The sequence below is a fragment of the Larus michahellis genome, chromosome 29 (assembly GCF_964199755.1).
Source record: "Larus michahellis chromosome 29, bLarMic1.1, whole genome shotgun sequence".
Lineage (NCBI taxonomy): Eukaryota > Metazoa > Chordata > Aves > Charadriiformes > Laridae > Larus > Larus michahellis.
Window position 1 is genome coordinate 434,841 of NC_133924.1, and position 27,675 is coordinate 462,515.

Genomic DNA, 27,675 nt, shown 5'->3' on the forward strand with positions numbered 1-27,675 from the left:
CCAAGGGGGTCCCCAAGGGTTTCCAAGAGGGTCTCCAGGGTTTCCACGGGGTCCCAAGAGGTTCCAAGGGGGTCCCCAAGGGTTTCCAAAGGGTTCCCAAGGGGTCCCAAGGGTTTCAAGGGGTCCCAAGGGGTTCCAAGGGGTCTCCAGGGTTCCCAAGGGGTCCCAAGGGTTTCCAAGGTCTCCCAAGGGGTTCCGGGGGGTCCCAAGGGGTTCCCAAGGGGGTCCCCAAGCGTTTCCAAGAGGGTCTCCAGGGTTTCCAAGGGGTCCCAAGGGGTTCCAAGGGGTCCCCAAGGGTTTCCAAGGGGTCTCCAAGGGGTTCCAAGGGGTTCCAAGGGGTCTCCAGGGTTCCCAAGGGGTCCAGGGGTTTCCAAAGGGTCCCAAGGTATTCCAACGGGGGTCCCCAAGGGTTTCCAAGTGGTTCCCAGGTGGTCCTGGCCCCCCTGGACTCCCCCCGGGGGGGAAGGGGGGGTGGTTTTAACGCACATCAGCAATGTAGGACCAGGCAGCGGCTCCCGCGCTGTTGCCCGTGCCCCGCGTTGTGGGGTGGGGGGGGGGAGGGGAGAAGAGGGAGAAAAGGGGCGGGAAAAAGACCCTCGTGGGTTGGGGGGAAGGCGGTCGAATAGAGGAGCAACGGGCGAGGAAAAGACCGATATTTATTGTAAAATAATGTACGGGATAAAGCGACCCGACGCTGAGTTGCCCTCCCCACCCGAGCGCTGGTTGCCCGGCCCGTCCCCAGCGGCGACGGCGGGTCCCGGCCCCCCCACCCCACCCCCGGCAGCGACCCCCCGTTTCTATCCCCAACGGGACGCCCGTGGGGCGGAATATCCCTTTTGGGCGCCTTCTCCCGGCCGCGCTCCCGCTGGGCTGTGACGGGGAAGGCGAAAAAAAAGAAAAAAGCCCTCAACTGAGGGACGGAAACGGCTCTCGGCCGCGTCCCGACGTCGTGTTCTCGCCCGCTAAATCCAAAAAGGCAACCCAGAGCCGAAGGAAAATTCCCTCCATCAAAGCCGAAAGGACGACACCCTCCCCAGCCGCTCGCAGCCTCCCGGAGGGGACACGACACCCCGCAGCGACCCCCCTCCGTCCCCTGCCCCTCACTCCCCCTCTGCTCCCTGGGCTGGGGCACAGGGATGGACGCCTCCTGCGGGATCCAGGAGAGGAGCGCGGGGAGTCTCCGGAGAAGGGCAGGGGCTGCCGGCAGCCGGGGAGGGGAGGGAAGGGGGGATGAGGGGCTGGGGGGTGCTGCCCCTCAGGCACAGCTGGGTTTTCTCTGTTCCTACCCAAAACCAGGGGCGCAGGGTCTCCCCTTTGAACGAGGCTGGTGGGAACGTGAAGATCTCGACCCCGGTGTCGGCATCGAGGAAAGTCACCAGCCCCCAGGCGCAGTCCAGACAGACCCAGATCCTGCTGGGGAGTGGGGACTGGGGAAGGAGGGTGAGAGGAGAGGTGAGAGACGTGAACTGCCCATAGCTGTGCTGCACTGCCCAGATCCCTCTTTCAGGGCTCCAGTACGAGAACCTCTTCCTCTGCACAGACTCCTTGGCCACCCCAACAGCCCACCGCGACTCGCCTCCAACCTCCCCCTCCACCTCCACCTCCCAGCAGTGTCTCCCCTCCCGGAACCTCTCCTGGCCCAAAACGCAGAACCAATAGGTAAATCTCTCCGGGATGTCGGGCAGGTCCCGCTCTTCTCTTTGCCACCTCACGCGCCTCCGATCGTCCGACAGGACGAGTTGGGAATGAGCCGTGTTCGGATCCAGGGTCACCACATCTGCAGGGGACAGGAGGAGCCGCAGCATCAGAGCTCAGTCCCGGGCAGGTTTCACCCCCTCGGGGACAGGACCTGGCCCCCAGGGCAGGAGACTGGGCATCTCCTTCCTCCTCTCCATCCCCACCACGGGGCCAGCCCCAGCACGGCCACGGCCGAGCTCGGTCCCATGGGAAGAGGCACCGGTGGGGCTGCAGCCCGCGCAGGGAGGAGCAGGACGGGGAGGCAGGGGCTGGGCTGGGCAGCGCACGGGGTCTCAGGGGGTGGTGGCTCCTCTGGGGCCCAAGGGGGTAACTCAGAATGGGACGAAATGGCAAGAAAACGGGGCGAGATACAGCCCAGTGCCATGGTCTGGGGGGGTCTGAGACACCAACACGACCCGGGATGGCCAGTCCCCCTTCAGTGGCCACCCAGTGCCTTCACTGGCCACCCAGTTACACCTCCCGCAGAGGGAAAGGGAGGAGAACCACCCGTAAAAATACAGTAAAATACGCAATTACCTGGATTTTCAGGAAGCAGGAACTTTCTCCACGCTACAAGGAGGGACAAGAGCAAGGTCACGTCCCACGGCCGGTCCCCAGGGAGTTGGGGCAAGGGAGAGGGTCCATCCCTGGGCTGGTGTCCCCCGGCCGCCCACCCTCCCGGGCACGTCCCCTGGGGGTTTGTTGGGATCCAAGGGATGGAGGGATGGAGGGGACGGACACAGCGGGAAAGGGCCGAGCAGAGAGCACCCGGGAGAGGACACCGAGCCACAAGGAGATCACGGAGACTCACCCAATCGTGCAGCTTGTTCCTCTGGAATGGAAAAAAAGAAGCGATGAGTGATGAGAGGGGACGGCTTCTCATCCCATGGCTGCTCCTTTAGGAGCGCACAGAGCTCGAGGAGAGCTCAGAGAGTTTGGGGAGTGGGAAAAGACCACAAAACCCTGTGAATGGCCCCCTCCAGCCAGGTCATGTCCCACGGCCGGTCCCCAGGGAGTCTGGCCAAGGGAGAGGGTCCATCCCTGGGCTGGTGTCCCCCAGCTGCCCACCCTCCCAGGCACATCCCCTTGGAGTTTCCCCGCCCCCAGGGGATGGAGGAATGGAGGGGCCAGGCAAAGGGGGATAGGGCCTAGCACAGAGCACCCGGGAGAGGACACCGAGCCAAGAGGAGATCACGGAGACTCACCCAGTGCCGCGTCTCGTTCCTCTGGAAAGGATAAAGAAAGTCAATCAGTGATGAGAGGGGACAGCTTCTCATCCCACAACTGCACCCGCAGGAGTTGGCAGAGCCCTTCTGTTTGGGGAGGGGGAAAAGAGCCCTTGGCTCCCGGGGGGGCTCCCTTCAGCCTGGTTATGTCCCATGGATGGTGGCCAGTGGGTCTGGACAGGGGAGAGGGTCCAACCCTGGGCTGGTGTCCCCCAGCTGCCCACCCTCCCAGGCACATCCCCTTGGGGTTTCCCCACACCCAGGGGATGGAGGGATGGAGGGGACGGGCAAAGGGGGACAGGGCCGAGCACAGAGCGCCCGGGAGAGGACACCGAGGCAAGAGGAGATCACGGAGACTCACCCAACAGTGCAGCTTGTTCCTCTGGAATGGAAAAAAAGAAGCGATGAGTGATGAGAGGGGACGGCTTCTCATCCCATGGCTGCTCCTACAGGAGCGCACAGAGCTCGAGGAGAGCTCAGAGAGTTTGGGGGGTGGGAAAAGACCACAAAACCCTGTGAATGGCCCCCTCCAGCCAGGTCATGTCCCACGGCCGGTCCCCAGGGACTCTGGCCAAGGGAGAGGGTCCATCCCTGGGCTGGTGTCCCCCAGCTGCCCACCCTCCCAGGCACATCCCGTTGGAGTTTCCCCACCCCCAGGGGATGGAGGGATGGAGGGGACGGGCAAAGGGGGACAGGGCCGAGCACAGAGCACCCGGGAGAGGACACCGAGCCATGACAGAGCTCCTGGAGACTCACCTAGTGCTGCATCTCGATTCCCTGGAAAGCAAAAATCAAATTAATGAGTGATGAGAGGGGACGGCTTCTCATCCCATGGCTGTTCCTGCAGCAGCAGGCAGAGCTGGCGAGACCCCAAACTCCTTGTGTTTGGGGAGTGGGAAAAGACCGTGTGGGTCCCAGAGCAGGTTCCCTGCCTCCCTTCTCCCCCAGCCACCCCTCCCAGGCACCCTGCATTGAAGCCTGACTTGAGCAGAGATTTAAGGCTCAGCCTGATTTAAGCTGACTGATGACGGGTCCCCACTTCTCCCCATGAGTTAGGTCACCTCCTGCGCCCCGTTCCCAGCCCCAGTGCTCTCCAGTCCCCTTCTGGGCTCCATCAACCCAGACCAACGACCACAGGGCGATCAAGAGCCACCCAGAGCCACGTCCCTCCCAGGGGGCTCCTTTCTCAGGAGGCTTCGCTGGTGGCAGGGGCCAGAAGGACTCACCCAGCGTTCTGGACAGCCCCACTGCAAAGCAAAGGCAGAGGAAGAGGAGGTCAGGAGAGCAGCTGCTTCATCGGCGCTAACATCTCACCAGGGACTCTTGCACCGTCCCACCAGCCAGGTGCTCTGGCCACGCTCCCTGGCCTCCCACCCACGCCCCGGGTCCTTGTCCCCATCCTTCCTGTGCCCAAAGAGCTTCTTTAATGAAGGCAAAACACCTTTTGACACGACTGTCAGCCCCTTCTACATACGTCCATGGGCCAGGGCTCGGCCTCGCTCCACCCCGATCCCCTCCATTCCATCCCCCCCGTGACAAACTCACCTTTCCTTTGCCAGAGATAAGCGATGACGCCAAATGACGCCACTGAAAGCACGAGGAAGACACCCAGAGCTGCCATCCAGTGACGGGCGTTGTGGAAAAAGGGAGCTGAGAAACAAAAACACAGCAGGAAAAGGGCTCACTTTGCACTCCTGGGTAGGAGGAAAACGAAAGGGAGAAAGAAAAACTCCAAGTTCTAACTCATCGTCAGGGTTTTGGCTGGGACGGAATGAACAAGTGGACGTCATCGCTTGCAGCTACTGAGGGATGGGATGTTTTGGATTTGGGATGAGAAGCAGCGATGGGAGCGCACTGATGGTTTTGGGTGTCGCTGGGCAGTCGAGGAATGGTCTGCTCCTCACACCGCCCCACCAGCGAGTGGGCTTGTGGGGCGCAAACAGCTGGGACAAAACCCGTTACTCTTCCCATTCTCTATCCCATCCCAACGGTAGGGAATGAGCGAGGGGCTGCGCGGTGCCGGCTCTGGGCTGGGATTACACCACCCCACTCCTAAAGCCTTGTGCTGGGAGCCCCGGGCTCAAGGGGACATCGTCCTCTCCAGCCCACGCACATCCCAATGCTCCCCTGAAGCCCGCCAGGCTCAGGTTATCTCCTGCGCTAAAGCTCACCTGCGGGTGCATCCCCTCCCATTCCCCCACCCCCCACACGTTTCTCCAGGCCCCCGAGATCAAACCGCGCGCCCCCCCCCCAAGCACAGCCAACCCCAGCCCCGCTGCCATCCTGCACCTGAGATGTGCAGGGACGACGCCTGCTCCTGCTCCAGGCGGCTGTTCCTCACCACGCATGACAAGTTCCCATCGCCCTTCCCGCTCACCACGATGACATCTTGGATCTCAAACAGGCCCCTCTCGTCAGAGGAACGTCTCTGGGAGACCGAGGGCAGACGCTGCCCGTTGGCAGCCTTCCACAGCACCTGCGGTTGTGGGTACCAGCCGGCCGATCCACACACCACCCGGATGCCTCCGTCCTGGTGAGCCTCCAGAGAGAGGAGAGGGACGGAGCCCATGGCTGGGGGAAGAGCCCGCCGTTGGGCTGAGTTAGGGATGGACTCGGCTCAAAGGCAAAGACCCAACCCCGTACCAGACACATCCCATTGTCCCGAGGGGGCTGTGGGACCGCGCACGTGCTCCTCACACCACCCAAACCACCCCAACGTGTGCAGGAACCGGAGAGCATTGATGCCCAATGACCCCACATCGCCCATAAAACAGCCCGGCAGAGGAGGACCCAGAGGCCGAGCAAGGTCTCTGCCCTCTCCCGGCCTTGTCCAAGAAGCCCTGAGGCTTCCAGACGAGGCGCCAGGTCTCCTCCGGCACCAACGGCAAAGGCAAAGCAAGGATCCAGCTGGTGGGACCTGGGAAGAGGGCTCTTCCCAACGCCAGGCACAGCGGTAGCTCCCATCCTGGGCTCGCTTGGCAGCCCAGGCCCTGAGCCCAAGCAGCTGCTCAGCAGCTTCTCCCCTGTGCCCTCACAACACCTCGAGGACACCACAGAGACACAAAGCCACCTCGTTTGTGCCACTCTGCCCCCAAAAACACCTCCAGCACCATGTCTGTGCTCCTTCCTGGGCAGGCACGGATGGGAAGGGTCCCCTTCAACCCGCCCTCTGTCAAGGTCTATTGGCCTTTGGCATTGGATGGATGGACATGAGGGTGGGACAGAGGTCTGGGAGGGACACTCCAACCCAGGGACACCTGAACCACCCCCAGGAAACACCGCACCACTCACAAACCTGCCACCTCCAGCTCCACCATGGCTTCTCCATAAGAGGCAGCATCTCTCACAGTGCAGACGTACTGGCCATCATCAGAGGGTCTCACCCCAGCGAGTCGCAAGTCCAGGGTCCCACCGGAGAGACCATCTCTGACCAACTCTGTCCTTCCAGCGTATTCCCTCATCTGTGCCCCATCCAGGTCCTCTCCATTTCGGTAGAGATGCACCGTTTCTGAGAACTGGTGCCGGATCCACCAGATCTCACAGCTCCGAGTGTCCGCGCGTGGGGACAAGTGACACGGCAGCACGACGTCCTGCCCCACGGTGGCAAGGAGAGGTCGATTTGGTCCCACCACTCTGAACTCAGCTTGGGGACGGAGAAGGACACAGAGAGACGGAGATTGCGCCCACGTTAATTCGGGGCGTTGCATGGCAAGGGGCGAGCGTGGCGTGAGCGGTGCCTGCTCCATCCCACGGGTGTCGCTGTTCCCCCCACCCCATGCTCCAAAGAGCCTGGAGAGACTGGAGAGGGAGTGGGAGGACTCCAAGGAGAAGGAGGTTCCCTGGGAGTGGGAACCTGCTCCAGAAAGTCACCCCCAACCCCGAAAATAGCCCCCAGCCCGGCCAGCCCTGGGAGAAGGGACAAACGCTTTAGGGGAGCACTGCGGGACGGGACTGAAGGTGTCCCAGGGCAAGGGACGTGGGGGTGGCATCAAGAGCCCAAGGGAAAGTGAAACCCATCCGCGGCCGAGCTCTGGGCTCAGCTCCTGCTGCCCCACGGCACCTCCCCTGCCCCACATCTGCCCCCCGCAGCGGGCTCAGCGCCCCCAGCCCTGCAGGATCCCTACCTGATCCCAGGCGGAGCACGTGGAGAGTCAGGAAATAACTCAGGAGGCCCCTGGGGCTGGCGGGGAACCCCATCTGCGGGCGCAGCTGGAGAAGAGGGTGGGAAGGGAGGCAGAGGGAGGGCAAGGGGGCGTTAGAGCCGCCGGGGAGGGGATGGGGAAGAAGGGCTGCACCCGCCCCCAGGGAGGCTCCAGAAATCCCACCAAACCCCCCGCACCCTGCCGTCGGGAGGAACCGTCGGTCGAGGGCAGGACGGGCCCACGCCGCGGCTCCCGCTGCAGCCCCTGCTCTGCCCCACTGCCCCCCTCCCCCCTGGGTTTCTTCTGAACCCCTCATACGAGACTTTAAATTAATTAGAGATTCTTAATGCCCTGCGGAAAGGAAATTCACTCACCGGACGGGTACCATCTGCAGGAGGCACCTGGTAACTCCCAACACCTCCAAGCTTTGTGCGGTTTTCCAGGAACAGGATTATGGGCTTTGGAGTGACTGCAGGCTCCACCCCGCCCCCGAGGCCAGGGGAAAAAGAAGAAGAATGAAAGTAGGAAAAAGAAGAAGAAAAGTGGGAAAAGAAGAAGAAAAGTGGGAAAAAGAAGAAGAAAAGCAGGAAAAGGAAAAAGAAAAATAGGAAAAAGAAGAAAAGTAGGAAAAAGAAGGAGGAAAGTAGGAAAAGAAGAAGAAAAGTAGGAAAAAGAAGAAGAAAAGTAGGAAAAAGAAGAAAAGTGGAAAAAGAAGGAGAAAAGTAGGAAAAGAAGAACAACAGTGGAAATAAAAGAAGAAAAGTGGGAAAAAGAAGAAGAAAAGTGAAAAGAGAAGAAGAAAAGTAGGAAAAAGAAGAAGAAAAGCAGGAAAAGAAGAAGAGAAGTGGAAAAAAAAAGAAGAAAAGTGGGAAAAAGAAGAAGAAAAGTGGAAAAAAGAAGAAGAAAAGCAGGAAAAGAATAAGAAAGGTAGGAACAAGAAGAAGAAATGTGGAAAAAAGAAGAAGAAAATGGAAAAAAGAACAAGGATAGTAGGAAAAGAAGAAGAAAAGTAGGAAAAAGAAGAAGAAAAGTAAAAACAGAAGAAGGAAAGCAGGAAAAGAAGAAGAAAAGTAGGAAAAAGAAGAAAAGTGGAAAAAGAAGGAGAAAAGTAGGAAACGAAGAAGAACAGTGGGAAAAAAAAGAAGAAAAGTGGGAAAAAGAAGAAGAAAAGTAGGAAAAAGAAGAAGAAAAGTAGGAACGAGAAGAGGAAAAGTGGAAAAAAGAAGAAGAAAAGTGGAAAAAAGAAGAAGGAAAGCAGGAAAAGAAGAAGAAAAGAAGGAAAAAGAAGAAAAAAAGTGGAAAAAAGAGGAAGAAAAGCAGGAAAAGAAGAAGAAAAGCAGGAAAAGAAGAAGAAAAGTGGGAAAAAGAAGAAGAAAAGTAGGAAAAGAAGAAGAAAAGTGGGAAAAAGAAGAAGAAAAGCAGGAAAAGAAGAAGAAAAGTGGGAAAAAGAAGAAGAAAAGCAGGAAAAGGAAGAAGAAAAGTGGAAAGAGAAGAAGAAAAGTAGGAAAAGAAGAAGAAAAGTGGGGAAAAGAAGAAGAAAAGCAGGAAAAGAAGAAGAAAAGAAGGTAAAAGAAGAAGAAAAGTGGAAAAAAGTGGAAGAAAAGCAGGAAAAGAAGAAGAAAAGCAGGAAAAGAAGAAGAAAAGTGGGAAAAAGAAGAAGAAAAGTGGAAAAAGAAGAAGAAAAGCAGGAAAAGAAGAAGAAAAGTGGTGGAACCTCCCCAGTGCCCAGGACGGGGGGACGGTCGCGGCCCCGGTGCTGCTGGCCACGCCAGTCTTGAGACAGGCCGGGACGCTGGTGGCCACCTCGGCCACCTGGGCGCGCATTCGTCCATCTCTGGACCAACACCCCCAGGTCCTTTTCTGCCGGGGAGGGCTCCAGCCGCTCCTCCCCCAGCCCCCGGCGTCCATGGGGTTGGTGTGACCCATGGGCAGGACCCGGCACTTGGCCTTGGGTGACCTCCCACCAACGCCTTGGGCCCATCCATCCGACAGCTCCGGATCCCTCCGTAGATCCATCCATCCCACCCTCCGGCACATCAACGCTCCCACCAACGCCCAAGAGGTTCCGAGAGGTCCCCAAGGGTTTCCAAGGGGTCCCAAGGGGTTCCAAGGGGTCTCCAGGGTTCCCAAGGGCATCCCCAAGGGTTTCCAAGGGGTTCCGAGGGGTCCCAAGGGGTTCTGAGGGGTCCCAGGGGCTTCCAAGGGGTCCCCAAGGGGTCCCAAGGGTTTCCAAGGGGTCCCAAGGGGTTCCAAGGGGTCACAAGGGGGTCCCCAAGGGTTTCCAAGAGGGTCTCCAGGGTTTCCAAGGGGTCCCAAGGGGTTCCCAAGGGTTCCCAAGGGGTCCCAAGGGGTTCCAAGGGGTCTCCAGGGTTCCCAAGATTGTCCCCAAGGGTTTCCAAGAGGGTCTCCAGGGGGTTCCCAAGAGTTTCCAAGGGGTCCCAAGGGCTTCCAAGGGTTTCCAAGGGGTCCCAAGAGGTTCCAAGGGGGTCCCCAAGGGTTTCCAAGGGGTCCCAAGGGGTTCCGAGAGGGTCTCCAGGGTTTCCAAGCGGTCCCAAGAGGTTCCAAGGGGGTCCCCAAGTTTTTCCAAGGGATCCCAAGGGGTTCCAAGAGGTCCCAAGTGTTTCCAAGTGGTCCCAAGAGGTTCTGAGGAGTCCCCAAGGGTTCCAAGGGGGTCCCCAAGGGTTTCCAAGAGGGTCTCCAGGGTTTCCAAGGGGTCCCAAGCAGTTCCAAGGTGTCCCAAGGGGTTCCAAGGGGTCCCCAACGGTTTCCAAGGTGTCCCAGGGGCTTCCAAGGGGTCCCCAAGGGGTCCCGAAGGGGTCCCAAGGGTTTCCAAGGGGTCTCCAGGGTTCCCAAGGGAGTCCCCAAGGGTTTCCAAGAGGGTCTCCAGGGTTTCCAAGTGGTCCCAAGGGATTCCAAGAGGTCCCAAGGGTTTCCGAGGGGTCCCAAGGGGTTCCGAGGGGTCTCCAGGGTTTCCAAGGGGTCCCAAGGGGTTCCAAGGGGTCACAAGGGATCCCCAAGGGTTTCCAAGGGGGTTCCAAGGGGGTCCCCAAGGGTTCCCAAGAGGGTCCCAAGGGGTTCCAAGAGGTCCCAAGGGGTCACAAGGGGGTCCCCAAGGGTTTCCAAGGGGGTTCCAAGGGTTTCCAAGGGTTTCCAAGGGTTCCCAGGGGGTTCCAAGGGTCCCAAGGGTTTCCAAGGGGTCCCCAAGGGGTTCTGAGGGGTCCCCAAGGGTTTCCAAGGTGTCCCAAGGGTTTCCAAGAGGGTCCCCAAGGGTTTCCAAGAGGGCCTCCAGGGGGGTCCCAAGGGTTTCCAAGAGGGTCCCAAGGTGTTCCAAGGGGTCCCAAGGGGGTCCGAGGGGGGTCCCAAGGGTTTCCAAGGGATCCCAAGGGGTTCCAAGGGTTCCCAAGGGGTTCCGAGGTGTCCCCAAGGGTTTCCAAGGGGTCTCAAGGGATTCCAGGGGGTCCCAAGGTGTTCCAAGAGGGTCTCCAGGGTTTCCAAGGCATCTCAAGAGGTTCTAAGGGGGTCCCCAAGGGTTTCCAATGGTGTTCCAGGGGGGTCCCAAGGCTTTCCAAGGGGTCACAAGGGGTTCCAGGGTGGTCCCAAGGGTTTCCAAGGGTTTCCAAAGGGTTCCAAGGGTTTCCAAAGGGGTCCCAAGGGTTTCAAAGAGGTCCCAAGGGTTTCCAAGGGATCCCAAGGTGTTCCAGGGGGGTCCCAAGGGATTCCAAGAGGGTCTCCAGGGTTTCCAAAGTGTCTCCAAGGGTTTCCAAGGGGTCTCCAAGGGGTTCCAAGTGGTCACAAGGGGGTCCCCAAGGGTTTCCAAGGGGGTTCCAAGAGTTTACAAGTGGTCCCAAGGGGTTCCAGGGGGGTCCCAAGTGTTTCCAAGGGGTCCCAAGGGGTTCCAAGGGTGTCCCCAAGGGGTTCCAGGGGGGTCCCAGGGGTTTCCAAGAGGGTCTCCAGGGTTTCCAAGGGTTCCCAAGGGGATCCAGGAGTGTCCCAAGGGTTTCCAAGGGGTCCCAAGGGGTTACAAGGGGGTCCCAAGGGGTTCCAAGGGGGTCCCCAAGGGTTTCCAAGGAGTCCCAATGGGTTCCGAGGGGTCCCAAGGGTTTCCAACTGGTCTCAAGGGTTTCCAAGGGGTCTCCAGGGTTCCCAAGGGGGTCCCCAAGGGTTTCCAAGGGGGTTCCAAGAGTTTACAAGTGGTCCCAAGGGGTTCCAGGGGGGTCCCAAGTGTTTCCAAGGGGTCCCAAGGGGTTCCAAGGGTGTCCCCAGGGGGTTCCAGGGGGGTCCCAGGGGTTTCCAAGAGGGTCTCCAGGGTTTCCAAGGGTTCCCAAGGGGATCCAGGAGTGTCCCAAGTGTTTCCAAGGGGTCACAATGGGGTCCCAAGTGTTTCCAAGGGGGTTCCAAGGGGTTCCAAGGGTTTCCAAGGGGTCCCAAGGGGGTTCCAAGGGGGTCCCCAAAGGTTTCCAAGGGGTCCACAGGGTTTCCGAGGGGTCCCTAAGGCTTTCCAATGCCGGGGCGGCCAGCGGAAAAGTACAAGGATGGAAGAAACTCGAGGGCATGCCGACCTCGCAGATCCGGGACAAATAACCTTGAGGAAGTAGGGAGTGAAGCAACGAGTTATAACTGTAGCTCCAACACGTAGCAAAACTGTAGCTTCTGGCGTGTAGCGAAACCGCCAGCAGGAGGGATTATTGTAATGAAACGTTGAGAGCTCAGCCAATCAGAAACGACAGAATTTCTGTAACTGTAAGGAAGTAGCTGTATAAAAGGCTTTCCGACGCGTCTAATAAACGGACATTGTGCTTGCATCAAGCAGCGTCCCGTCTCTCAATCGCGGCATTCCAAGGGGTCCCAAGGGGTCCCAAGGTGTTCCAAAGGGGGTCCCCAAGGGTTTCCAAGGGGTTCCAAGGGGTCCCAACGTTTTCCAAGGGGTCCCAAGAGGTTCCGAGGGGTCCCAAGGGGGTCCCCAAGGGTTTCCAAGAGGCTCTCCAGGGTTTCCAAGGGGTCCCAAGGGGTTCCGAGGGGTCCCAAAGGGTTTCCAAGGGGTCCCAAGGGGTTCCATGGGGTCCCAAGGTGTTTCAAAGGGGGTCCCCAAGGCTTTCCAAGGGGTTCCGAGGGGTCCCAACGTTTTCCAAGGGGTCCCAAGGGGGTCCCCAAGGGTTTCCAAGAGGGTCTCCAGGGTTTCCACGGGGTCCCAAGAGGTTCCAAGGGGGTCCCCAAGGGTTTCCAAAGGGTTCCCAAGGGGTCCCAAGGGTTTCAAGGGGTCCCAAGGGGTTCCAAGGGGTCTCCAGGGTTCCCAAGGGGTCCCAAGGGGTTCCAAGGTCTCCCAAGGGGTTCCGGGGGGTCCCAAGGGGTTCCCAAGGGGGTCCCCAAGCTTTTCCAAGAGGGTCTCCAGGGTTTCCAAGGGGTCCCAAGGGGTTCCAAGGGGTCCCCAAGGGTTTCCAAGGGGTCTCCAAGGGGTTCCAAGGGGTTCCAAGGGGTCTCAAGGGTTCCCAAGGGGTCCAGGGGTTTCCAAAGGGTCCCATGGTGTTCCAACGGGGGCCTCCAAGGGATTCCAAGTGGTTCCCAGGGGGTCCTGGCCCCCCTGGACTCCCCCCGGGGGGGAAGGGGGGGTGGTTTTAACCCCACAACAGCAATGTAGGACCAGGCAGCGGCTCCCGCGCCGTTGCCCTTCCCCCCGCGTTGTGGGGTGGGGGTGGGGGAGGGGAGAAGAGGGAGAAAAGGAGCGGGAAAAAGACCCTCGCGGGTTGGGGGGCAGGCGGTCGAATAGAGGAGCAATGGGCGAGGAAAAGACCGATATTTATTGTAAAATAACCTACAGGATTAAGCGACCCGACGCCGAGTTGCCCTCCCCACCCGAGCGCTGGTTGCCCGGCCCGTCCCCAGCGGCGACGGCGGGTCCCGGCCCCCCCACCCCACCCCCGGCAGCGACCCCCCCGTTTGTATCCCCAACGGGACGCCCGTGGGGCGGAATATCCCTTTTGGGCGCCTTCTCCCGGCCGCGCTCCCGCTGAGCTGCGACGGGGAAGGCGAAAAAAAAGAAAAAAGCCCTCGACTGACGGACGGAAACGGCTCTCGGCCGCGTCCCGACGTCGTGTTCTCGCCCGCTAAATCCAAAAAGGCAACCCAGAGCTGAAGGAAAATTCCCTCCATCGAAGCCGAAAGGACGACACCCCCCCCAGCCGCTCGCGGCGGGAGGGGACACGACACCCCGCAGCGACCCCCCTCCGTCCCCTGCCCCTCACTCCCCCTCTGCTCCCTGGGCTGGGGCACAGGGATGGACGTCTCCCGCGGGATCCAGGAGAGGAGCGCGGGGAGTCTCCGGAGAAGGGCAGGGGCTGCCGGCAGCTGGGGAGGGGAGGGAAGGGGGGATGAGGGGCTGGGGGGCGCTGCCCCTCAGGCACAGCTGGGTTTTCTCTGTTGCTACCCAAAACCAGGGGCGCAGGGTCTCCCCTTTGAACGAGGCTGGTGGGAACGTGAAGATCTCGACCCCGGTGTTGGCATCGAGGAAAGTCACCAGCCCCCGGGCGCAGTCCAGACAGACCCAGATCCTGCTGGGGAGCGGGGATCGGGGGAGGAAGGTGTGACGAGAGATGAGACACACGAACTGCCCATAGCTGTGCCGCACTGCCCAGATCCCTTCTTCAGGGCTCCAGTACGAGAACGTCTTCCTCTCCACAGTCTCCTTGGCCACCCCAACAGCCCACCGCGAGTCACCTCCCACCTCCCCCTTCACCTCCACCTCCCAGCAGTGTCTCCCCTCCCGGAACCTCTCCTGGCCCAAAACACAGAACCAATAGGTAAATCTCTCCGGGATGTTGGGCAGGTCCCGCTCTTTGCTTTGCCACCTCACGCGCCTCCGATTGGCCGACAGGACGAGTTGGGAATGAGCCGTGTTTGGATCCAGGGTCACCACGTCTGCAGGGGACAGGAGGAGCCGCAGCGTCGGAGCTCGTTCCCCGGGCAGGTTTCACACCCTCGGGGACAGGACCTGCCCCGCTGGGCAGGAGACTGGGCATCTCCTTCCTCCTCTCCATCCCCACCATGGGGCCGGCCCCAGCACAGCCACGGCCGAGCTCGGTCCCGTGGGAAGAGGCACCGGTGGGGCTGCAGCCCGCGCAGGGAGGAGCAGGACGGGGAGGCAGGGGCTGGGCTGGGCAGCGCACGGGGTCTCAGGGGGTGGTGGCTCCTCTGGGGCCCAAGGGGGTGACTCAGAATGGGACGAAATGGCAAGAAAACGGGGCGAGATACAGCCCAGTGCCATGGTCTGGGGGGGTCTGAGACACCAACACGACCCGGGATGGCCAGTCCCCCTTCAGTGGCCACCCAGTGCCTTCACTGGCCACCCAGTTACACCTCCCGCAGAGGGAAAGGGAGGAGAACCACCCGTAAAAATACAGTAAAATACGCAATTACCTGGATTTTCAGGAAGCAGGAACTTTCTCCACGCTACAAGGAGGGACAAGAGCAAGGTCACGTCCCACGGCCGGTCCCCAGGGAGTCGGGGCAGGGGAGAGGGTCCATCCCTGGGCCGGTGTCCCCCGGCCGCCCACCCTCCCGGGCACGTCCCCTGGGGGTTTGCTCGGATCCAGGGGATGGAGGGGATGGAGGGGACGGACACAGCGGGAAAGGGCCGAGCAGAGAGCGCCCAGGAGAGGACACCGAGGCAAGAGGAGATCACGGAGACTCACCCAGTGCCGCGTCTCGTTCCTCTGGAAAGGATAAAGAAAGTCAATCAGTGATGAGAGGGGACAGCTTCTCATCCCACAACTGCACCCGCAGGAGCAGGCAGAGCCCTTCTGTTTGGGGAGGGGGAAAAGAGCCCTTGGCTCCCAGGGGGGCTCCGTCCAGCCTGGTTATGTCCCACGGATGGTGGCCAGTGGGTCTGGGCAGGGGAGAGGGTCCATCCCTGGGCTGGTGTCCCCCGGCTGCCCACCCTCCCAGGCACATCCCCTTGGGGTTTCCCCACACCCAGGGGATGGAGGGATGGAGGGGACGAGCAAAGGGGGAAAGGGCCGAGCACAGAGCACCCGGGAGAGGTCACTGAGCCAAGAGGAGACCACGGAGACTCACCCAACCGTGCAGCTTGTTCCTCTGGAATGGAAAAAAAGAAGCGATGAGTGATGAGAGGGGACGGCTTCTCATCCCATGGCTGCTCCTTTAGGAGCGCACAGAGCTCAGGGAGAGCTCAGAGAGTTTGGGGAGTGGGAAAAGACCCCCACACCCTGTGAATGGCCCCCCGCAGCCAGGTCATGTCCCACGTCTGGTCCCCAGGGACTCTGGCCAAGGGAGAGGGTCCATCCCTGGGCTGGTGTCCCCCAGCTGCCCACCCTCCCAGGCAGACCCCCTTGGGGTTTCCCCACCCCCAGGGGATGGAGGAATGGAGGGGATGGGCAAAGGAGGAAAGGGCCGAGCACAGAGCACCCAGGAGAGGACACCGAGCCAAGAGGAGATCATGGAGACTCACTCAGTGCTGTGTCTCGTTCCCCTGGAAAGGATAAAGAAAGTCAATCAGTGATGAGAGGGGACAGCTTCTCATCCCACAACTGCACCCGCAGGAGTTGGCAGAGCCCTTCTGTTTGGGGAGGGGGACAAGATCCCTTGGCTCCCAGGGGGGCTCCCTCCAGCCTGGCTATGTCCCACGGATGGTGGCCAGTGGGTCTGGGCAGGGGAGAGGGTCCATCCCTGGGCTGGTGTCCCCCAGCTGCCCACCCTCCCAGGCACATCCCCTTGGGGTTTCCCTGCACCCAGGGGATGGAGGGATGGAGGGGACGGGCACGGGGGGACAGGGCTGAGCACAGAGCACCCGGGAGAGGACACCGAGCCAAGAGGAGATCATGGAGACTCACCCAACAGTGCAGCTTGTTCCTCTGGAATGGAAAAAAAGAAGCGATGAGTGATGAGAGGGGACGGCTTCTCATCCCATGGCTGCTCCTTTAGGAGCGCACAGAGCTCGAGGAGAGCTCAGAGAGTTTGGGGAGTGGGAAAAGACCACAAAACCCTGTGAATGGCCCCCTCCAGCCAGGTCATGTCCCACGGCAAGTCCCCAGGGAGTCTGGCCAAGGGAGAGGGTCCATCCCTGGGCTGCTGTCCCCCAGCTGCCCACCCTCCCAGGCACATCCCGTTGGAGTTTCCCCACCCCCAGGGGATGGAGGGATGGAGGGGAAGGGCACGGGGGGACAGGGCCCAGCACAGAGCACCCGGGAGAGGACACCGAGCCATGACAGAACTCCTGGAGACTCACCTAGTGCTGCATCTCGTTTCCCTGGAAAGCAAAAATCAAATTAATGCGTGATGAGAGGGGACAGATTCTCACCCTACAACTGCTTCCACAGGAGAGCACAGAGCTGGCAAGACCCCAAACTCCTTGTGTTTGGGGAGTGGGAAAAGACCGTGTGGGTCCCAGAGCAGGTTCCCTGCCTCCCTTCTCCCCCAGCCACCCCTCCCAGGCACCCTGCATTGAAGCCTGACTTGAGCAGAGATTTAAGGCTCAGCCTGATTTAAGCTGACTGATGACGGGTCCCCACTTCTCCCCATGAGTTAGGTCACCTCCTGGGCCCCGTTCCCAGCCCCAGTGCTCTCCACTCCCCTTCTGGGCTCCATCAACCCAGACCAACGACCACAGGGCGATCAAGAGCCACCCAGAGCCACGTCCCTCCCAGGGGGCTCCTTTCTCAGGAGGCTTCGCTGGTGGCAGGGGCCAGAAGGACTCACCCAGCGTTCTGGACAGCCCCACTGCAAAGCAAAGGCAGAGGAAGAGGAGGTCAGGAGAGCAGCTGCTTCATCGGCACTAACATCTCACCAGGGACTCTTGCACCGTCCCACCAGCCAGGTGCTCTGGCCACGCTCCCTGGCCTCCCACCCACGCCCCGGGTCCTTGTCCCCATCCTTCCTGTGCCCAAAGAGCTTCTTTAATGAAGGCAAAACACCTTTTGACTCGACTGTCATCCCCTTCTACGTACGTCCATGGGCCAGGGCTCGGCCTCGCTCCACCCCGATCCCCTCCATTCCATCCCCCCCGTGACAAACTCACCTTTCCTTCGCCAGAGATAAGTGATGACGCCAAATGACACCACTGAAAGCACGAGGAAGACACCCAGAGCTGCCATCCAGTGACGGGCGTTGTGGAAAAAGGGAGCTGAGAAACAAAAACACAGCAGGAAAAGGGCTCACTTTGCACTCCTGTGTAGGAGGAAAACGAAAGGGAGAAAGAAAAACTCCAAGTTCTAACTCATCGTCAGGGTTTTGGCTGGGACGGAATGAACAAGTGGACGTCATCGCTTGCAGCTATTGAGGGATGGGATGTTTTGGATTTGGGATGAGAAGCAGCGATGGGAGCACACTGATGGTTTTGGGTGTTGCTGGGCAGTCGAGGAATGGTCTGCTCCTCACACCGCCCCACCAGCGAGTGGGCTTGGCGGGGGGCGCAAACAGTTGGGACAAAACCCGTTACTCTTCCCATTCTCTATCCCATCCCAACGGTGGGGAATGAGCGAGGGGCTGCGCGGTGCCGGCTCTGGGCTGGGATTACACCACCCCACTCCTAAAGCCTTGTGCTGGGAGCCCCGGGCTCAAGGGGACATCGTCCTCTCCATTCCCACGGCCATCCCAATGCTCCCCTGAAGCCCGCCAGGCTCAGGTTATCTCCTGCGCTAAAGCTCACCTGCGGGTGCATCCCCTCCCATTCCCCCACCCCCCCCACGTTTCTCCAGCCCCCCGAGATCAAAACGCCCCCCCCCACCCCCCAAGCACAGCCAACCCCAGCCCCGCTGCCATCCTGCACCTGAGATGTGCAGGGACGACGCCTGCTCCTGCTCCAGGCGGCTGTTCCTCACCACGCACGACAAGTTCCCATCGCCCTTCCCGCTCACCACGACGACATCTTGGATCTCAAACAGGCCCCTCTCGTCAGAGGAACGTCTCTGGGAGACCGAGGGCAGACGCTGCCCGTTGGCAGCCTTCCACAGCACCTCCGGTTGTGGGTACCAGCCGGCCGATCCACACACCACCCGGATGCCTCCGTCCTGGTGAGCCTCCAGAGAGAGGAGAGAGCTTCCAGAGAGAGCTCAGAGAGTTTGGGGAGTGGGAAAAGACTACAAGGGTTTCCAAGGGGTCCCAAGGGGTTCTAAGGGGGTCCCCAAGGGGTTCCAGGGGGGTCCCAAGGGTTTCCAAGAGGGTCTCCAGGGTTTCCAAGGGGTCCCTAGAGGTTCCAAGGGGGTCCCGAAGGGTTTCCGAGGGGTTCCAGGGGGGTCCCAAGGGTTTCCAAGGAGTCCCAAGGGGTTCCAAGGGGTCCCCAATGGTTTCCAAGGTTCTCCCCAAGGGTTTCCAAGAGGGTCTCCAGGGGGGTCCCAAGGGTTTCCAAGGGGGTCCCCAAGGGATTCCAAGGGGGTCCCCAAGGGTTTCCAAGGGGTCCCAAGGGGTTCCGAGTGGTCCCAAGGGGTTTCAAGGGGTCCCCAACGGTTTCCAAGGGGTCCCAGGGGCTTCCAAGGGGTCCCCAAGGGGTCCCGAAGGGGTCCCAAGGGTTTCCAAGGGGTCCCCAATGGTTTCCAAGGTTGTCCCCAAGGGTTTCCAAGAGGGTCTCCAGGGGGGTCCCAAGGGGTTCCAAGGGGTTCCAAGGGTTTCCAAGGGGGTCACCAAAGGTTTCCAAGGTTGTCCCCAAGGGTTTCCAAGAGGGTCTCCAGGGGGGTCCCAAGGGTTTCCAAGGGGTCCCAAGGGCTTCCAAGAGGGTCTCCAGGGTTTCCAAGGGGTCCCAAGAGGTTCCAAAGGGGTCCCCAAGGGTTTCTGAGGGGTTCCAGGGGGGTCCCAAGGGTTTCCAAGGGGTCCCAAGGGGTTCCAAGAGGTCCCAAGGGTTTCCAAGGGGGTCCCCAATGGTTTCCAAGATGGTCTCCAGGGGGGTCCCAAGGGGTTCCAAGGGGTTCCAAGGGTTTCCAAGGGGGTCACCAAAGGTTTCCAAGGGGTCCACAGGGTTTTCGAGGGGTCCCCGATGGTTTCCAATGCCGGGGCGGCCAGCGGAAAAGTACAAGGATGGAAGAAACTCGAGGGCATGCCGACCTCGCAGATCCGGGACAAATAACCTTGAGGAAGTAGGGAGTGAAGCAACGAGTTATAACTGTAGCTCCAACACGTAGCAAAACTGTAGCTTCTGGCGTGTAGCGAAACCGCCAGCAGGAGGGATTATTGTAATGAAACGTTGAGAGCTCAGCCAATCAGAAAGGACAGAATTTCTGTAACTGTAAGGAAGTAGCTGTATAAAAGGCTTTCTGACGCGTCTAATAAACGGACATTGTGCTTGCATCAAGCAGCGTCCCGTCTCTCAATCGCGGCATTCCAAGGGGTCCCAAGGGGTCCCAAGGTGTTCCAAAGGGGGTCCCCAAGGGGTCCCAAGGGGTTCTGAGGGGTCCCAAGGGGGTCCGTAAGGGTTTCCAAGAGGGTCTCCAGGGTTTCCAAGGGGTCCCAAGAGGTTCCAAGGGGGTCCCCAAGGGTTTCCAAAGGGTTCCCAAGGAGTCCCAAGGGTTTCCAAGGGGTCCCAAGGGGTTCCAAGGGGTCTCCAGGGTTCCCAAGTGGTCCCAAGGGTTTTCAAGGAGTCCCAAGGGGTTCCAGGGGGGTCCCAAGGGGTCCCAAGGGGGTCCCCAGGCATTTCCAAGAGGGTCTCCAGGGTTTCGAAGGGGTCCCAAGGGGTTCCAAGGGGTCCCCAAGGGTTTCCAAGGGGTCTCCAAGGGGTTCCAAGGGGTTCCAAGGGGTCTCAAGGGTTCCCAAGGGGTCCAGGGGTTTCCAAAGGGTCCCAAGGTATTCCAACGGGGGTCCCCAAGGGTTTCCAAGTGGTTCCCAGGTGGTCCTGGCCCCCCTGAACTCCCCCCGGGGGGGTGGTGGGGTGGTTTGAACCCCACAACAGCAATGTAGGACCAGGCAGCGGCTCCCGTGCCGTTGCCCGTCCCCCCGCATTGGGGGGGGGGGGGGTGGAGGGGAGAAGAGGGAGAAAAGGGGCGGGAAAAAGACCCTCGCAGGTTGGGGGGCAGGCGGTCGAATAGAGGAGCAACGGGCGAGGAAAAGACCGATATTTATTGTAAAATAACCTACGGGATAAAGCGACCCGACGCCGAGTTGCCCTCCCTACCCGAGCGCTGGTTGCCCGGCCCGTCCCCAGCGGCCACGGCGGGTCCCGGCCCCCCTACCCCACCCCCGGCAGCGACCCCCCCATTTCTATCCCCAACGGGACGCCCGTGGGGCGGAATATCCCTTTTGGGCGCCTTCTCCCGGCCGCGCTCCCACTGGGCTGAAATGGGGAAGGCGAAAAAAAAGAAAAAAGCCCTCGACTGACGGACGGAAACGGCTCTCGGCCGTGTCCCGACGTCGTGTTCTCGCCCGCTAAATCCAAAAAGGCAACCCAGAGCCGAAGGAAAATTCCCTCCATCAAAGCCGAAATGACGACACCCCCCCCAGCCTCTCGTGGCCGGAGGGGACATGACACCCCGCAGCGACAGCCCCCTGTCCCCTGCCCCTCACTCCCCCTCTGCTCCCCGGGCTGGGGCACAGGGATGGACGTCTCCCGCGGGATCCAGGAGAGGAGCGCGGGGAGTCTCCGGAGAAGGGCAGGGGCTGCCGGCGGCCGGGGAGGGGAGGGAAGGGGGGATGAGGGTCTGGGGGGTGCTGCCCCTCAGGCACAGCTGGGTTTCCTCTGTTTCTACCCAAAACCAGGGGCGCAGGGTCTCCCCTTTGAACGAGGCTGGTGGGAACGTGAAGATCTTGACCCCGGTGTCGGCATGGAGGAAAGTCACCAGCCCCCGGGCGCAGTCCAGACAGACCCAGATCCTGCTGGGGAGCAGGGACCGGGGGAGGAGGGTGCAAGGAGAGGTGAGAGACATGAACTGCCCATAGCTGTGCCGCACTGCCCAGATCCCTTCCTCAGGGCTCCAGTACGAGAACGTCTTCCTCTCCACAGACTCCTTGGCCACCCCAACACCCCACCACGAGTCACCTCCCACCTCCCCCTCCACCTCCACCTCCCAGCAGTGTCTCCCCTCCCGGAACCCCTCCTGGCCCAAAACGCAGCACCAATAGGTAAATCTCTCCGGGATGTCGGGCAGGTCCCGCCATTCTCTTTGCCACCTCACGCGCCTCCGATCGGCCGACAGGACGAGTTGGGAATGAGCCGTGTTCGGATCCAGGGTCACCACGTCTGCAGGGGACAGGAGGAACCGCAGCATCAGAGCTCAGTCCCGGGCAGGTTTCACCCCCTCGGGGACAGGACCTGCCCCACGGGGCAGGAGACTGGGCATCTCCTTCCTCCTCTCCATCCCCACCACGGGGCCGGCCCCAGCACGGCCACGGCCGAGCTCGGTCCCGTGGGAAGAGGCACCGGTGGGGCTGCAGCCCGCGCAGGGAGGAGCAGGACGGGGAGGCAGGGGCTGGGCTGGGCAGCGCACGGGGTCTCAGGGGGTGGTGGCTCCTCTGGGGCCCAAGGGGGTGACTCAGAATGGGGCGGAACGGCAAGAAAACGGGGCGAGATACAGCCCAGTGCCATGGTCTGGGGGGTCTGAGACACCAACACGACCCGGGATGGCCAGTCCCCCTTCAGTGGCCACCCAGTGCCTTCACTGGCCACCCAGTTACACCTCCCGCAGAGGGAAAGGGAGGAGAACCACCCGTAAAAATACAGTAAAATACGGAATTACCTGGATTTTCAGGAAGCAGGAACTTTCTCCACGCTACAAGGAGGGACAAGAGCAAGGTCACGTCCCACGGCCGGTCCCCAGGGAGTCGGGGCAGGGGAGAGGGTCCATCCCTGGGCTGGTGTCCCCCGGCCGCCCACCCTCCCGGGCACGTCCCCTGGGGGTTTGCTCGGATCCAGGGGATGGAGGGCTGGAGGGGACGGGCACGGGGGGTCAGGGCCGAGCACAGAGCGCCCGGGAGAGGACACCGAGCCAAGAGGAGATCATGGAGACTCACCCAACCGTGCAGCTTGTTCCTCTGGAATGGAAAAAAAGAAGCGATGAGTGATGAGAGGGGACGGCTTCTCATCCCATGGCTGCTCCTTTAGGAGCGCACAGAGCTCGAGGAGAGCTCAGAGAGTTTGGGGAGTGGGAAAAGACCCCCACACCCTGTGAATGGCCCCCTCCAGCCAGGTCATGTCCCACGGCCGGTCCCCAGGGAGTCTGGCCAAGGGAGAGGGTCCATCCCTGGGCTGGTGTCCCCCAGCTGCCCACCCTCCCAGGCACATCCCCTTGGGGTTTCTGCGGAGCCAGGGGATGGAGGGATGGAGGGGACGGGCAAAGGGGGACAGGGCCGAGCACAGGACACTCGGGAATTGACACCGAGCCAGGAGGAGATCACGGAGACTCACTCAGTGCTGTGTCTTGTACCCCTGGAAAGGATAAAGAAAGTCAATCAGTGATGAGAGGGGACAGCTTCTCATCCCACAACTGCACCCGCAGGAGTTGGCAGAGCCCTTCTGTTTGGGGAGGGGGAAAAGAGCCCTTGGCTCCCAGGGGGGCTCCCTCCAGCCTGGTTATGTCCCATGGATGGTGGCCAGTGGGTCTGGGCAGGGGAGAGGGTCCATCCCTGGGCTGGTGTCCCCCAGCTGCCCACCCTCCCAGGCACATCCCCTTGGGGTTTCCCTGCCCCCAGGGGATGGAGGGATGGAGGGGACGGGCACGGGGGGACAGGGCCGAGCACAGAGCACCCGGGAGAGGACACCGAGCCAAGAGGAGATCATGGAGACTCACTCAGTGCTGTGTCTCGTTCCCCTGGAAAGGATAAAGAAAGTCAATCAGTGATGAGAGGGGACAGCTTCTCATCCCATGGCTGCTCCTACAGGAGCAGGCAGAGCCCTTCTGTTTGGGGAGGGGGAAAAGAGCCCTTGGCTCCCAGGGGGCTCCCTTCAGCCTGGTTATGTCCCATGGATGGTGGCCAGTGGGTCTGGACAGGGGAGAGGGTCCAACCCTGGGCTGGTGTCCCCCAGCTGCCCACCCTCCCAGGCACATCCCCTTGGGGTTTCCCCACACCCAGGGGAGGGAGGGATGGAGGGGACGGGCAAAGGGGGAAAGGGCCGAGCACAGAGCACCCGGGAGAGGACACCGAGGCAAGAGGAGATCACGGAGACTCACCCAACAGTGCAGCTTGTTCCTCTGGAATGGAAAAAAAGAAGCGATGAGTGATGAGAGGGGACGGCTTCTCATCCCATGGCTGCTCCTTTAGGAGCACACAGAGCTCGAGGAGAGCTCAGAAAGTTTGGGGAGTGGGAAAAGACCACAAAACCCTGTGAATGGCCCCCTCCAGCCAGGTCATGTCCCACGGCCGGTCCCCAGGGAGTCTGGCCAAGGGAGAGGGTCCATCCCTGGGCTGCTGTCCCCCAGCTGCCCACCCTCCCAGGCACATCCCGTTGGAGTTTCCCCGCCCCCAGGGGATGGAGGGATGGAGGGGACGGGCAAAGGGGGAAAGGGCTGAGCACAGAGCACCCGGGAGAGGACACCGAGCCATGACAGAGCTCCTGGAGACTCACCGAGTGCTGCATCTCGATTCCCTGGAAAGCAAAAATCAAATTAATGAGTGATGAGAGGGGACGGCTTCTCATCCCATGGCTGTTCCTGCAGCAGCAGGCAGAGCTGGCGAGACCCCAAACTCCTTGTGTTTGGGGAGTGGGAAAGGACCGTGTGGGGCCCAGAGCAGGGACTCGGCCTCGCTCCACCCCGATCCCCTCCATTCCATCCCCCCCGTGACAAACTCACCTTTCCTTCGCCAGAGATAAGCGATGACGCCAAATGACAACACTGAAAGCACGAGGAAGACACCCAGAGCTGCCATCCAGTGACGGGCGTTGTGGAAAAAGGGAGCTGAGAAACAAAAACACAGCAGGAAAAGGGCTCACTTTGCACTCCTGTGTAGGAGGAAAACGAAAGGGAGAAAGAAAAACTCCAAGTTCTAACTCATCGTCAGGGTTTTGGCTGGGATGGAATGAACAAGTGGACGTCATCGCTTGCAGCTACTGAGGGATGGGATGTTTTGGATTTGGGATGAGAAGCAGCGATGGGAGCGCACTGATGGTTTTGGGTGTTGCTGGGCAGTCGAGGAATGGTCTGCTCCTCACACCACCCCACCAGCGAGTGGGCTTGGGGGACGCAAACAGCTGGGACAATACCCGTTACTCTTCCCATTCTCTATCCCATCCCAACGGTGGGGAATGAGCGAGGGGCTGCGCGGTGCCGGCTCTGGGCTGGGATTACACCACCCCACTCCTAAAGCCTTGTGCTGGGAGCCCCGGGCTCAAGGGGACATCGTCCTCTCCATTCCCACGGCCATCCCAATGCTCCCCTGAAGCCCGCCAGGCTCAGGTTATCTCCTGCGCTAAAGCTCACCTGCGGGTGCATCCCCTCCCATTCCCCCACCCCCCGCACGTTTCTCCAGCCCCCCGAGATCAAACCGCTCCCCCCCCCCCCCAAGCACAGCCAACCCCAGCCCTGCTGCCATCCTGCACCTGAGATGTGCAGGGACGACGCCTGCTCCTGCTCCAGGCGGCTGTTCCTCACCACGCACGACAAGTTCCCATCGCCCTTCCCGCTCACCACGACGACATCTTGGATCTCAAACAGGCCCCTCTCGTCAGAGGAAAGTCTCTGGGAGACCGAGGGCAGACGCTGCCCGTTGGCAGCCTTCCACAGCACCTCCGGTTGTGGGTACCAGCCGGCCGATCCACACACCACCCGGATGCCTCCGTCCTGGTGAGCTTCCAGAGAGAGGAGAGGGACGGAGCCCATGGCTGGGGGAAGAGCCCGCCGTTGGGCTGAGTTAGGGATGGACTCGGCTCAAAGGCAAAGACCCAACCCCATACCAGACACATCACATTGTCCCGAGGGGGCTGTGGGACCACGCACGTGCTCCTCACACCACCCAAACCACCCCAACGTGTGCAGGAACCGGAGAGCATTGATGCCCAATGATCCCACATCGCCCATAAAACAGCCCGGCAGAGGAGGACCCAGAGGCCGAGCAAGGTCTCTGCCCTCTCCCGGCCTTGTCCAAGAAGCCCTGAGGCTTCCAGACGAGGCGCCAGGTCTCCTCCGGCACCAACGGCAAAGGCAAAGCAAGGATCCAGCTGGTGGCACCTGGGAAGAGGGCTCTTCCCAACGCCAGGCACAGCGGTAGCTCCCATCCTGGGCTCACTTGGCAGCCCAGGCCCTGAGCCCAAGCAGCTGCTCAGCAGCTTCTCCCCTCTGCCCTCACAACACCTCGAGGACACCACAGAGACACAAAGCCACCTCGTTTGTGCCACTCTGCCCCCAAAAACACCTCCAGCACCATGTCTGTGCTCCTTCCTGGGCAGGCACGGATGGGAAGGGTCCCCTTCAACCCGCCCTCTGTCAAGGTCTATTGGCCTTTGGCATTGGATGGATGGACGTGAGGGTGGGACAGAGGTCTGGGAGGGACACACCAACCCAGGGACACCTGCACCACCCCCAGGAAACACCGCACCACCCACAAACCTGCCACCTCCAGGTCCACTGTAGCTTCTCCATAAGAGGCAGCATCTCTCACAGTGCAGACGTACTGGCCATCATCAGAGGGTCTCACCCCAGCGAGTCGCAAGTCCAGGGTCCCACCGGAGAGACCATCTCTGACCAACTCTGTCCTTCCAGCGTATTCCCTCATCTGTGCCCCATACAGGTCCTCTCCATTTCGGTAGAGATGCACGATTTCAGAGAACCGGTACCGGATCCACCTGATCTCCCAGCTCCGAGCGTCCGCACGTGGGGACAAGTGACACGGCAGCACGACGTCCTGCCCCACGGTGGCAAGGAGAGGTCGGTCTGGTCCCACCACTCTGAACTCAGCTTGGGGACGGAGAAGGACACAGAGAGACGGAGATTGCGCCCACGTTAATTCGGGGCGTTGCATGGCAAGGGGCGAGCGTGGCGTGAGCGGTGCCCGCTCCATCCCGCGGGTGTCGCTGTTCCCCCCACCCCGTGCTCCAAAGAGCCTGGAGACACTGGAGAGGGAGTGGGAGGACTCCAAGGAGAAGGAGGTTCCCTGGGAGTGGGAACTGCTCCAGAAAGTCACCCCCAACCCCGAAAATAGCCCCCAGCCCAGCCAGCCCTGGGAGAAGGGACAAACGCTTTAGGGGAGCACTGCGGGACGGGACTGAAGGTGTCCCAGGGCAAGGGACGTGGGGGTGGCATCAAGAGCCAAAGTGAAAGTGAAACCCATCCGCGGCCGAGCTCTGGGCTCAGCTCCTCCTGCCCCACGGCACCTCCCCTGCCCCACATCTGCCCCCCGCAGCGGGCTCAGCGCCCCCAGCCCTGCAGGATCCCTACCTGATCCCAGGCGGAGCACGTGGAGAGTCAGGAAATAACTCAGGAGGCCCCTGGGGCTGGCGGGGAACCCCATCTGCGGGCGCAGCTGGAGAAGAGGGTGGGAAGGGAGGCAGAGGGAGGGCAAGGGGGCGTTACAGCCGCCGGGGAGGGGATGGGGAAGAAGGGCTGCACCCGCCCCAAGGGAGGCTCCAGAAATCCCACCAAACCCCCCGCACCCTGCCGTCGGGAGGAACCGTCGGTCGAGGGCAGGACGGGCCCACGCCGCGGCTCCCGCTGCAGCCCCTGCTCTGCCCCACTGCCCCCCTCCCCCCTGGGTTTCTTCTGAACCCCTCATATGAGACTTTAAATTAATTAGAGATTCTTAATGCCCTGCGGAAAGGAAATTCACTCACCGGACGGGTACCATCTGCAGGAGGCACCTGGTAACTCCCAACACCTCCAAGCTTTGTGCGGTTTTCCAGGAACAGGATTATGGGCTTTGGAGTGACTCCAGGCTCCACCCCGCCCCCGAGGCCAGGGGAAAAAGAAGAAGAATGAAAGTAGGAAAAAGAAGAAGAAAAGTGGGAAAAGAAGAAGAAAAGTAGGAAAAAGAAGGAGAAAAGTATGAAAAGAAGAAGAAAAGCAGGAAAAAGAAGAAGAAAAGTAGGAAAAAGAAGAAAAGTGGAAAAAGAAGGAGAAAGGTAGGAAAAGAAGAAGAAAAGTGGAAAAAAGAAGAAGAAAAGTGGGAAAAAGAAGAAGAAAAGTACGAAAAGAAGAAGAAAAGAAGGAAAAATAAGAAGAAAAGCAGGAAAAAGAAGAAGAAAAACAGGAAAAAAGAAGAAAAGTAGGAAAAAGAAGGAGAAAAGTAGGAAAACGAAGAAAAGTGGAAAAAGAAGGAGAAAAGTAGGAAAAGAAGAAGAAAAGTGGAAAAAAAGAAGAAGAAAAGTAGGAAAAGAAGAAGAAAAGTGGAAAAAGAAGGAGAAAAGTAAGAAAAGAAGAAGAAAAGTGGGAAAAAGAAGAAGAAAAGTGGTAAGAAGAAGAAGAAAAGCAGGAAAAGGAAGAAGAAAAGTGGAAAAAGAAGAAGAAAAATAGGAAAAAGAAGAAGAAAAGCAGGAAAAGAAGAAGAAAAGTGGTGGAACCTCCCCAGTGCCCAGGATGGGGGGACGGTCGCGGCCCCAGTGCTGCTGGCCACGCTGGTCCTGAGACAGGCCGGGACGCTGGTGGCCACCTCGGCCACCTGGGCGCGCATTCGTCCATCTCTGGACCAACACCCCCAGGTCCTTTTCTGCTGGG

At 60.3% G+C, this 27,675-nt stretch overlaps 4 protein-coding genes across 4 annotated transcripts; all 4 read right to left on the reverse strand.

Moving 5' to 3' along the window:
• Positions 1-860: 860 nt before the first annotated feature.
• LOC141735095 (uncharacterized) lies at positions 861-9,062 on the reverse strand. Its single transcript, XM_074567539.1, has 9 exons — positions 7,480-9,062; positions 7,088-7,172; positions 6,259-6,606; positions 5,253-5,534; positions 4,438-4,613; positions 4,190-4,210; positions 2,943-2,963; positions 2,549-2,633; positions 861-1,777 (listed from the first exon to the last, which is right to left on the reverse strand). Exons 1-9 carry the CDS (start codon positions 8,935-8,937, stop codon positions 1,101-1,103), a joined length of 3,153 nt encoding a protein of 1,050 aa, XP_074423640.1. The 5' UTR covers positions 8,938-9,062; the 3' UTR covers positions 861-1,100.
• A 3,819-nt stretch (positions 9,063-12,881) lies between these two features.
• Positions 12,882-15,400, reverse strand: LOC141735096 (butyrophilin subfamily 1 member A1-like). Its single transcript, XM_074567540.1, has 5 exons — positions 15,361-15,400; positions 15,173-15,193; positions 14,791-14,811; positions 14,516-14,548; positions 12,882-14,017 (listed from the first exon to the last, which is right to left on the reverse strand). Exons 1-5 carry the CDS (start codon positions 15,398-15,400, stop codon positions 13,341-13,343), a joined length of 792 nt encoding a protein of 263 aa, XP_074423641.1. The 3' UTR covers positions 12,882-13,340.
• A 1,159-nt stretch (positions 15,401-16,559) lies between these two features.
• LOC141735097 (uncharacterized) lies at positions 16,560-20,961 on the reverse strand. Its single transcript, XM_074567542.1, has 5 exons — positions 20,751-20,961; positions 20,214-20,372; positions 17,883-18,164; positions 17,133-17,237; positions 16,560-16,834 (listed from the first exon to the last, which is right to left on the reverse strand). The coding sequence occupies exons 1-5, from the start codon at positions 20,959-20,961 to the stop codon at positions 16,590-16,592; spliced, it is 1,002 nt and encodes a 333-aa protein (XP_074423643.1). The 3' UTR covers positions 16,560-16,589.
• On the reverse strand, positions 20,141-26,863 carry LOC141735130 (butyrophilin subfamily 1 member A1-like). The gene is made up of 8 exons (XM_074567636.1): positions 26,796-26,863; positions 26,404-26,488; positions 25,576-25,923; positions 24,570-24,851; positions 23,756-23,928; positions 22,046-22,066; positions 21,772-21,804; positions 20,141-21,275 (listed from the first exon to the last, which is right to left on the reverse strand). Exons 2-8 carry the CDS (start codon positions 26,474-26,476, stop codon positions 21,267-21,269), a joined length of 939 nt encoding a protein of 312 aa, XP_074423737.1. The 5' UTR covers positions 26,477-26,488; positions 26,796-26,863; the 3' UTR covers positions 20,141-21,266.
• Positions 26,864-27,675: the final 812 nt, after the last annotated feature.

Bases quoted from the DNA above. Each gene is read 5' to 3' on its own strand.
- LOC141735095 (XM_074567539.1), bottom strand. From the start codon at position 8,937: ATGGACGAATGCGCGCCCAGGTGGCCGAGGTGGCCACCAGCGTCCCGG. The intron at 2,964-4,189 runs GTGAGTCCTTCT...TATCCTTTCCAG, and splicing joins GGGGCTGTCCAGAACGCTGG to AGGAACGAGACGCGGCACTG. The intron at 1,778-2,548 runs GTGAGTCTCCGT...TGTCCCCTGCAG, and splicing joins GGAACAAGCTGCACGATTGG to ATGTGGTGACCCTGGATCCG.
- LOC141735096 (XM_074567540.1), bottom strand. From the start codon at position 15,400: ATGGACCCTCTCCCTTGGCCAGAGTCCCTGGGGACCAGAC. The intron at 15,194-15,360 runs GTGGGACATGAC...TTTCCATTCCAG, and splicing joins AGAGTCCCTGGGGACCAGAC to AGGAACAAGCTGCACGGTTG. The intron at 14,018-14,515 runs GTAATTGCGTAT...TGTCCCCTGCAG, and splicing joins CCTGCTTCCTGAAAATCCAG to ACGTGGTGACCCTGGATCCA.
- LOC141735097 (XM_074567542.1), bottom strand. From the start codon at position 20,961: ATGTCTCTCACCTCTCCTTGCACCCTCCTCCCCCGGTCCCTGCTCCCC. The intron at 20,373-20,750 runs GCAGCACCCCCC...TCCCCATTTCAG, and splicing joins AACCCAGCTGTGCCTGAGGG to CCCAGTGGGAGCGCGGCCGG. The intron at 18,165-20,213 runs GTAGGGAGGGCA...AAACTCTCTGAG, and splicing joins GCCGGGCAACCAGCGCTCGG to CTCTCTCTGGAAGCTCTCTC.
- LOC141735130 (XM_074567636.1), bottom strand. From the start codon at position 26,476: ATGGGGTTCCCCGCCAGCCCCAGGGGCCTCCTGAGTTATTTCCTGACT. The intron at 25,924-26,403 runs GTAGGGATCCTG...TCCGTCCCCAAG, and splicing joins CGTGCTCCGCCTGGGATCAG to CTGAGTTCAGAGTGGTGGGA. The intron at 23,929-24,569 runs GTGCAGGATGGC...TTTGTTTCTCAG, and splicing joins GTCGTCCCTGCACATCTCAG to CTCCCTTTTTCCACAACGCC.